The sequence below is a fragment of the Hibiscus syriacus genome, unplaced genomic scaffold (genome assembly GCF_006381635.1).
Source record: "Hibiscus syriacus cultivar Baekdansim isolate YM2019G1 unplaced genomic scaffold, ASM638163v2 tig00002237_pilon, whole genome shotgun sequence".
Lineage (NCBI taxonomy): Eukaryota > Viridiplantae > Streptophyta > Magnoliopsida > Malvales > Malvaceae > Hibiscus > Hibiscus syriacus.
Window position 1 is genome coordinate 2,537,086 of NW_024061918.1, and position 10,999 is coordinate 2,548,084.

The window sequence follows — 10,999 nt, forward strand, 5'->3', positions numbered from 1 at the left end:
CTAAGTAATAAATTTGTTGATTTTTTAAAATTATAATTAAATAAGTTTATTTTTTAAAAATTTTAAAAAATTATAATTGTTTAAATTTTATTGATATTTAGTGTAGTTAATAAAATTAAAATTTCGAAGTTAAAAATAATATCAAACTTTTAGAAATTTTTAACAAATTTGAAAAAAAAACCTACATGGAACTCGTCACGCCGGTGTGACGAGTTCCAACGGGTATAAATTCAAAAATTGGACCCTTGGGGTGATCGTTGTGGAACGGTTAATTTTTTTAAAAAATTAACTGGAACTCGTCACGTCGGTGTGCTGAGTTCCAACGACTATTTTTAAAATTTTAGTATAAATAGGGGTTTAGGGTGAAGATTATGATGTATGAGAAGTGACAAAAAAATGAAAATATCAAATATGTTATCGTGTGAAAATTTTGGGATTGATTTGGCTAACGGTGTTTATGGGTTTCACAACACCAACTCGGAGATCGATGATTCATATTCAAGTTATTCATCAGATGAAGAGTGGGAAAAAGAGGAAATAAAGTACATAATTGAGGAGCATAAGAAAAATAAAATGAAAATGAAATAGGAGAAGAAGAAGAAGTTTGAAGATTTACCGAAGCGGCGTAGCAAACGACTAGTTTAGATGGAAGAAAAAATTAAAAGAAGAAGTATATAAATTGAGAAGAAGAAGACGAAGGAAGATCAAATTATAGAGAAATGTAAAAAAATAAAAAAAAAATAACATATATTCAAATATTGATTTGTATGGTTTTAGTTTATGTATGACGTTGTCTTTATTAATTAATTATTATCTCATTAAAATTCAAAATTTTATTTATCATTAAAATCGGAATTTATAGTTATCAAAATCTCAATTAAAAAACTTTAATGAAGTTTTAATTTTAAATTTTAAATTGTCAATTAAAAAATTATCTTCTCCATTTTCAATTAAAAAATCGTACCGATATTGTTCATTTGGTACCCCTACCAAAGGTAAAAAAAATATCGATATTCACTTGGTAGTATCGATACTACCAGTATTTTCCAAATGGGTCAAATTCTAGAATGTAAAATAGGTATTGATACTCATAGGGGTACCGATACTACTTTACACAGTAGTATCGATATCATAAAGAGGAGTAGTGATACTGTCCAGCCCAACGGTCTTAAATGGCTAGATTTATTTAAAAATTACAAAGGTCGTATTGATAATCATTAAATAACTAAGGATTTTCCAAAGGTTACTCTTGATCATTGAAAAAGAAAGAACAAATTTTACTAATAGTTTGGAACTAGGGGTTTTACAGTACATAATATTTTGTAACGCCTATTTTAGCGTCCAGCTCTATATTTTGGAAGATATTGATAATGTTTTATGTTATTACCTTCACCTCTGCAGTTGCCACAAAGTTTGGGTTGACCAGGCTCTTTTTGAGGATAATCCATATCAATATGAATTTGGCTAGATTCAGGTTGACCCATAACTTCCTACGCAATTAAGGATTTGACAACCAATCCTTATAAATTATGCATTTAGGATAGTATGCTTCATTTGGGAGGTATTTGAAGTCACAACTGTAAATGTTGTGCATAGTATGCAAGCTATAACAGTCATCAGCATGTAAGTATGGGTCAACATTAATGTGCATATATACAGCAACAGCGTGAGCGCATGGGAACCTAAAAACTTGAAATCGACCACAATCACACCATCTTCTATTCAGATTACTAGTGTATGTTGTAGAATTACCTCCCTCATGTGGTTGAACCAGTGCTTGGACAATGAAATCAGAATCAAGTCTGAAAAAATTGTGGACAAACATTGATGTCGCATGTGTTTGATTCTTTTGTATTGCCTTCTCTAAATCTGGAGCCCAATTTCTCCTATCGCTGATCATGGCATCAATTTGTGCACTTTTGTCTGCCCATACTTTACCCAACCAAAAGTAAGTCTCCCTAACAATACTTGCTATCGGGAGATGTCGAGTCCCTTTTAGCATTGAGTTGATACATTCAGCAAGGTTGGTAGTCATATAGCTATAACGTCGACCTTGAACATCATATGCTTGTGAACATCTCTCCCTAAGGATTTTAGCGGCGAACTCATACACATCATCTCCGTATCTTCTCAAATTTTCAAGTCGTGCACGGAAGTTTGGTTGGAGTAAAGCATACCCTAAAAAGCAATAAATTAAATGTTATTGAAAAAAACTTTAATGAAGCATAAATAATTAATGACAAATGCTAAGGTACTTACCCATGTTGATAATCTCCTTTTTTATAGTTTTCTGCTTAAACCTCTTCATTGCATTCAACGCGATATGATGTATACAATATACATGATATGCGTACGGTGGCGCCCATCTATTTTTCAGGTATACTAATTGTGCTTAACAACCCATGCGACGATCTGAGATCATGCAAACCCCTCATTGAGTGGCAACATGGGAATGCAAGTTAGAGAGAAAGAAATTCCAAGTTTCCTCCAATTCATTTTTAACAATGGTGAAAGCAATGGGGAAATATTTATGTCTTCATCTTGTGCAACGACTATCATCAAGACGTTTCTGTACATCCCATACAAAAAAAAGTGTCATTGACTTGAATCATTTTTTTTTGCAAAATCTATATCCTTTGATAGCTGGCTTAAACGCCCAGAACAAGCCACCAAAAATTCTCTTCTTGGGGATAATGTCTCCCTCAAACATGACTACAGGATGAGTATAATACCTAATAATGGTTTCGGGGATGAAAAATTTCATTGCTTATAGTAGACGTGGTAGCTCATTATATGAAAGATCCCAATCACCATACAACAGGTCATTGCTTTCTGTTTGGTCATCCATGCCTTGTAATAAGTTGGAACATAACCAAATGTATTCCGAATGGATGCCACTAACACAGAAACTGACACTCTTGGATTTTTTTTCCACTAACAGCTTCACATAAGAGCATATGACATCTGAATCTAAATGTTTGTGGTATTGTGTCAATAAGGTCATTGTACATGCTTGCTCTGCATTGAACCTTGTGACTTACCACAACATCTTTCGTTGTAGGTATGATACTCGTATCCTCCATTTACAACCAACACCATGGTGTATACACCTTACGAAATAAGTCTCTTGATCTGACTCCGCAACATAGAATTGAAGATGAGCTTTGATGTAATACTCCTTGATTGTTAGTTGTGCCTCTCTTTTTGTTTCAAACTGAGACCCAATAGCCAATTCAGATGATCACTAGTCTAAAGAACCCCAGTGGGCAGCACATAACTCTGGCATATCAAATATTTCAGGATTCTGCATAGCATTGTAGTTAATGTCATGCATTGCAACTGTATGATGATACCGAGGTAAATCATGGTGAGGTATTTCAGGTTGAAGGTTTGTCCTTACCCAAACATTTGGAACATTCTACAATCCTTGACATCGTGAAACAATTGCCTCCCTTACATCAGCCTCAACATCCAAACCTTGTCCCTCTGAAGCAGCCTTAAAAAAATCGGACTTGTCGACTAATGGTGTGTCATCATCGTCTACCAACAGAACAATATATTCATCATCCTCGCTAAATTCAGCAAGGCTTTCATCGAACCATCCAAACAAGGTTGTCATCACCATAACTTGCACGTGGTTCAAAGAGTCATGCTTATTCTGTTTTTCGAGCTGGTATTGATGATGTCGGAATATCAGTTGCATTCGTGGTTTTGACGTATATCTCCACCATATTATTATTTGATGATTGATGAAGTCCAACCATAACAACAACATTGTCATCATCATCAAGCTGAATTTTTTCATGTTTTTGGATTTGAGGAGATCAAGTGTCGATAACTTAAACATGAAACAGAAGCTCTAAATTTTCTCTCAATTTTTTGCTTCATTTGGCGATGAGATATATATACAAGGAACATCATATTGATGGGCATGTGTGACTTAAACACAACACCAACATCAGTTTTTAGAATTTCACCATTATAATTTACAACTGTGAAGAATTTGTTGTTTATTGTTTGAAATGTTTTTGCTTAGATAAAAGGAGTTTGTTGTGTAAGAGATTGAAGATGAAAGGAGTGTGTCATGTAAGAGATTAAAGATGTGTGCCAACTTAAAGGGAAAACATAATTTTTTCGGTTGGAACTTGTCACACCGGCATGACGAGATCCATTGAAATTTTAAAAGAATTTTGATTGTTGAACAAATCAATCAAACGGTCAATAAATTCAAATTTAAACCCGTTAGAACTCATCACATCGACGTGACAAGTTTCGTGGGCATTAAAATATTATTTTTCTTTTACTTTTCTTTTAAAAATTTTAGAAAAAATAATATTTTTTATTGGGACTCGTCACGCCCGGGTGATGAGTCCCTCATTATATATTAAATTTATTATAGCAAGAGGATCCACCTGACACAGCTCATTAAAAATTATATCTCATGAAACTCATCACACCAACATGATGAGTTCCATGACCACTGTTACAATTTTCGTAGATCCTATATTAAAAGTTAGGATATCTATTGGGCGCGGTGGATTATTTGGCCAATTTGGTAGTAGACTGCAGAGGAAGAGAAAAGAGAAAGAGACGAGAAAACGAAGAAAAAACAATCATAATAATTAATAATAAAGCAAAAGAACCAGAGGGGACTCGTTGTGACAGTGAATAAGAGAGGTGAAATCAGTATCTGGATCTTCGTGTAAGTTATTTCCATTAAATATATCATCTTCAGGCACACATGGTTATCGGTGAACAAAAATTTGATACTATTAAAAAAATTAATGTTTTTATTTGATTTATAATTCTATAAATTCAATTGAAAAATTTTTAAATTTAGATCGAGTTATAAAATAAAATTTAAATATCTAAAAGTTTTAATAATTATAAGATAGTTTTTAATTTTGAGTCGATTTCCTTAATTATATATATATATTGTATATAATTATAGAATATCATTTAAACTAAAATCAAATAGTATTGTAATATTATAAATATTTACAATTAAATTTATATAAAAACTCTAACGACAATAATTTTATAAACTCGAATCGATTCAAAAAAATTTAATTAAAATTTAAGTTATAAAATATAACTCATCAATTCGAATAAATCAAAAAAAATTATTCAAATTTACTCGATTGACCTACGTTATGCAACACCAACATACTCTCAGTTTCCAAAGAAGTGACTAAAATTATCTGAGAAGCCATAAATTAGGACTTGAAACAACAACGAATTCATGTCCGCTATATTATTGCTGCGTTGAATAAGATTTGTGTTGGATGTTTAACAAATTCAAGCTGAAATGGGATAACAAATGTGTTATCTGCGTCACTGTCCACACAATATTATTTCCATGAGCCAATCATGATGTACAAATATTACATCATTAATCCGTCAAAAATGGCAGCCTCTTGATGGGATGGGATGACAAAATCATCAGACCATGTATGTCATACCTACTTGCAGGATATTCATGTAAGGAACGCTCATGTTTGCGGTTCCGGCTCTACAGTTTCTCCTTAGGAATGCATACAAGTAGTTTATGACGAGTTTCTTAAGGAAAAATGACTTCTTTTTGGCTCTCACGTCTCCATGCGCCAGAAAATACGTAAATCCGGAATCGATCGCCTCTCTCAACGCCGAAAGCTCGTATTCTAAACTCGGGTCTATATCCGACGACATGACACTAGCAGGCAATGCGAGTGAAGCTTCTTCTTGGTTGGCTGCCTCTGATCTCGTGTCCTGCATCAATGGGATTCGAAGCTCCTCGTTATTGACAGTGCCCCTGGTTCCGTAATCCCTTGAGCTCACTGAAACACTATCGAGGTCCATTTCTTGCAATCCGGTCTCCAAGGCACCATCTTGAGCTTCTTTCCGCAAGAAGTTCTCGAGGCTTTGAGCCAAAAGTTGTTCGAACCCATGATGATCCTCCTTCCGGATATCTTTGTAACCGTATCTAGCGATACACCGGAACATATGGTAGTCCTTCGGGCAAACCCTTCGGAAAAGGAATCTCTCCTCCTGTGGGACCACAGGAACAGGAACGTATTTGATGCAAACGAACACGATTGTCGAATGGATGGCCGGCAGGCAAGTAGAAAGCGCCCGAATATCGAGGGTATACCCTGGACAAGCTCATTATACAACAAACCGATCCCCGGAGTTCTCACAGTCCCAAGCGTTGAGCCAAGTTCATGCATGAAGTCCATAGCTATTTTCTCTCGGACCTCACTCTGGTACTTCAACACACTGCCGTAGTTCCATATGTACATGACGCTGAGAAAGAAAGTAGCAAAAACAAGTGGAAGCCAGCCTCCCTCCAAGACTTTAGAAAGAACAGCAGAGAGATAGATGAGTTCTATCGATCCGAATACGAGCGGAAAACACAAAGCGATAAGCAAATTGGTCTGCCATATTAGAAGCATTACGATTGTCACCAACGTTGTCATGACCAACATAACACCAACTTCAGCTATGCCTGCAAAACAAATTTAGATTGTCATCAGAGAAGCGATCATCGAAAGGTCAGAGTAGAATCTGCCATCTTTGTCAGCTCCTTGTTCATAAATCATCATAATTTTAGGTGGAAAGTCCGATATCGGTAGTGCTAAGTGCTAACCGTATGCATTGGCGATATCAGTAGTGCTGCGAAAGATGGAAACAACAACTACACACATGATCATCAAAAACCAATTTATCACAGGGATATAAATTTGGCCCATCAGTTTCCTCGAGGTGTGAATTATCTTCAGTCTAGGGAAGCAACCGAGTGCCATAGCCTGCTTGACACATGAAAATGTAGCAGATATCATTGCTTGGCTGGCAATCATGGCAGCAATGGTAGCTACCACAAGAATTGGCCAGAAAAGGCTATCTGTTTGTTCATAAGCAGCATCATAAAAACAAAAATTAGCCGAATATAATTCTCGAAAAAATTGATGAAATGGATGGAGATTGAGGAGCATGCCAGCATATGTAACCTGGAACAGAATCATAGAAACTTCGTCCTGAAGAATCAGGGTATTTCATTAGATACGCGGCCTGGCCCATGTATGCAAAGAGAAGACAGGGAAACACTATGAAGGTGAAGGCAATCTGAGGAGGGAAACATACAAAATAATTATAAAAAGCATGGAGCTAATGAAAAAGCCAAGGTCATTCCTTGAGTAATTATTAAAGATGATTTAATGGAAGGGCCAACCTGTATGGATTGCACAGAGAAATGCCCTAAATCAGCAAACATTGCTTCAGCTCCTGTAATGAAAATTTTTAATGACAAGTATTAAACTATATTTTTGCAGGTTATAAAAGTGTAACAGATTCAACATGTGAACGAGGGCATTCGATAATTTCAACGTTCGGTTATTCGTAACAACACAAGGCTGTTATGACAGTAAACATTGCTTCAATGCTAGAGGTCTGCTAAGCACACTGCACCTGTAATGCACAGGACACAACCTCCGAGAGCGGACCATGCATCTTTGCTGTTCTTCTTGAAGAAGAAATAGATATAAACTGGATTGAATGCCTTGATGACTGCAATATCATACTTCACTAGATTGTAAATTCCTATTGAACCCAAAGAGAAGAACCACAAAGCAAGTGCAGGAGCAAACATGAAACCAACTTTGCTGGTTCCAAACTGCTGTATGCTGAACAATGCCACCAGGATTACAATCGAAACGACCACCACCATAGCTGTGAAAATATAGATAAATGAAGAAATAATAATAACAGTTCATGATGAAAAACCAAACTAGTTTACTGGTTAATGCTTGAATCTTTATTTATTAGTTAAGAACTGCCTCATATGATACTGCATATTCAGCCAGCCCGGTAGAACAGCGATTTAGTAATCAAACTCGAGGCTCCTCTACTAATAATGCTTCATCTCTTTCAAAGATGGCAGTTAATGAACTGTAAATATTTGGTATGAAACAAAAGCAAATGAGAAGTACCCACTTGTATCAAAGCCTTCAATTGCACCCTGAAGACCACTTACAGCTGACATAACTGCAACACAAAATTATTCCAACAGTCAATGCCATTCAGTTATTCATAAACAAATCGTAAACAGAACTCGAAATAGTATTTGCTTAAAACCTGAATTCGTTAACTTCAACGCAAGATTAGTACAATCCTATCTACCTGATATTGCCGGGGTCAGAATACCATCTTCTATGACCAAGGAAGTCCCCATCAAAACCAATAGCAACAGGAGGGTCTTCAAGGATGATCTCCTTTCCAAAGTCTCTTTTATGCTTAAAGCCCTTTCTAACTCAGGATGTTGACCTTAAAACTCGATATCTGTTCATCTGCTGGCTGACGATTCGGCAGCATGTTGACCTTGGCATATCTGCAAATCAGTGAGTAGAGCGCAAACGTTCCCCCTACAACCGCATCAATTTATAAGTAGCATGTAAATCATACTCAAAATATCCAGTAAAAGGTACGGAGACTAAGAGTATTAATACAGAAATCCCTTACCCTCCCCATTATCATTGGCTTTAAGCACTACAAACACATATTTCGCCAAGGGAATTAGAGCTATTGTGTACATCACAAGTGATAAAGCCCCCAAAATATCCACCTCTGATTCAATTTTTACTTTGCTGAAAACGTCACTGAAAACGTATAAAGGACTTGTGCCCATGTCACCGTACACAACCCCAAGTGTTTGAAATGCCAATGCAAGAGTGCGCCAAGTCGAAAGCTCCTGTTTAATTAAAGCATCGCATTTTAGTAAGAGGATATAGATAAAGCTTGTTGATAAAACAATTTTTTGGAGTTACTGAAGACAAGACAAGGTTCACTTTCAATGGTAAAAGTACATGCAAGAGTCATATAGCTGTGCCAAATGAATATATATATAAGAGAACACCCTTCAATCACAGCACTTGCTAAAGTCATTCATTTTCTTTGTTAGATGCTAAACTTCATTAGTGATTTCAAATTAACTAACCTTAGTTTGGTGAGCATGAGCACCGGCAATGGCCATGGCTTCAACATCAAGGGAATCAACTCTCTTGGGCTTCTTAACAAGTCTCCTCCTCAAAGATCCATACCCTTGTTTGTCGCCATTTTCATCGAGCAATGACAAGGAAGGTGAGTCCGAGTCAACTTCACTACCATCCACCCATCTCGACTCACCCACACGCTGCTGCTGCTACCCTCTTCAATCCCATCTTCTGCCATGTCTTCAAAAACTCTGCAACATCCACTTCTAAAGACGTGCATTTTTTCTCAAGGATAAAAAAGACAACTTTTATGAGGGGAAGAAGACCTTCCTCAGTAGAACCTGAAATGGAGTAATGAATGCTGATGGATGATTGGAGAGAGACAGAGTGGTACAAAAAAGACAACTTTGAGTTTCCTTCCTTACCAGGGATGGGGGAGTTAATGAGTTATGGATATTTATCACGACCAATGTCCAGGATCCTTGGCATGTGACCATTCCTAATGACGCTTAAAGTATAGTGATAACTTTAAGGGTAAAGTACACAAATGGTCTCCAACTATAAGATTATTTTATTGAATCACCCGACTATTAAAAGTTATTAAATGATCTTTTAACTATATAGCGTTGCTTTGTTGAGTCCCCTAACTATTAAAAGTTATAAAATGGTCACTCAACTATTCATATGTTTCAAACTTGTCATTTTTTGTTAAAATTTTGATGACAATTTGCATGAGATATGATATTCGTTTGAGATTTTTGAATTAGATTTTATCATATCATAATAGGTAGGTTAACGTCCAGCTTAGATAGTCGTCAAATTTTTAACATAAAATGACAAGTTTGAAACATAAGAATAGTCAAGTGAAAATTTTACAACTTTTAATAGTCAGAGACTCAATAAAGCAATGTACTATAGTCAAGCAATCATCTCATAACTTTTAATAGTCGAATGACTCAACAAAATAGTATCCCATAATCGGGGATCATTTGTGTAGTTTACCCTCATTTTATTGAAACCACATTCTGTTAACACTAAATCCTATATTTGTTCTAATTAAGTATTTATTTTAATTGAAGGATCAAAATGTTCCATTTCATACTACAAACTAAAATGCATTTTTTTATGAGGCCCTTTTTCATTTTTAGAGAATAAGTCCAATCTAAATAAATCACATCATCTACCCAATGTCACGTTTATAACGTTGGATGGTGGTGCTAGAGAAATGTAATTGCACAAATTTAACTGAGAATAATTTTATTTTTTATTTTTATTTATATTATTTTTCAAATTTATATTTGTAAAATACTAAATAAACATATAAAAATTTAACACTTAATTTCAACACATGATTTATAATTTATTTTGTAACATCCTCAATACCGGGTTAGTGATTAAATTATAAAGTTTCAGAATTTGGTGATTAAAGTAGAATAATTGAATAGTTTAATGAGTTATATGAGAAATGTTGTGTAGGATAGAAGTGTAAAGAAGAAGAAAGTGAAGGACAAAATGGTCTTTTTGAAAGGAAAATAATTTAATTTGGGCTATGGTTATATTAACCCACGTGGAAGGCAAGGAAGCTAAAAATTTAAACTTCCAAAGATATCTTCTTCTTCTCTTCTCTTCAAACGTGAGGAGTAAAGGTAAGTTTCATTGTTAATTGATTATTAGTTGAAATTCAAGTTGTGCTTTGATTATTAGGTGATAATTAAGCTTAAGGAAAGCTTAATTTATTCTAAAATAACAAGATGAGGAGAATAGGAAGGATTAAAGAAAGGAAGTGGAAAAGTGAAATCTTGATAGGAAAGTATTAAGTAGATTTCAAGCTAAAATTTGACTTGTCATTAGTGGAATTAAGGAATAGAAAATGTTAGAATGGGAATTAGAACATGTTGGAAATTGAATGTGATTCTTGAATGTCATATAAAGGATAGGATGTGGAGTTTAAAGAAGTGATTATTGAGTAGGAATGAGTGTAAGTATATGTATGCAAGTTAGGGATATTAAAAGAGGTGAAATACGAAGAGTTGAGC

The 10,999-nt window shown here is 35.1% G+C and overlaps 1 protein-coding gene across 1 annotated transcript; it reads right to left on the minus strand.

Annotated features, from left to right (window-relative positions):
- Window positions 1-5,401: 5,401 nt before the first annotated feature.
- LOC120142040 (putative potassium transporter 12) lies at window positions 5,402-9,055 on the minus strand. The gene is given in 11 exon segments (XM_039156801.1): window positions 5,402-6,104; window positions 6,107-6,484; window positions 6,626-6,880; window positions 6,987-7,101; window positions 7,208-7,260; window positions 7,444-7,704; window positions 7,969-8,019; window positions 8,155-8,289; window positions 8,292-8,396; window positions 8,494-8,722; window positions 8,969-9,055. Coding segments are annotated over 11 exon segments (2,280 nt in total). The 5' UTR covers window positions 9,005-9,055; the 3' UTR covers window positions 5,402-5,442.
- Window positions 9,056-10,999: the final 1,944 nt, after the last annotated feature.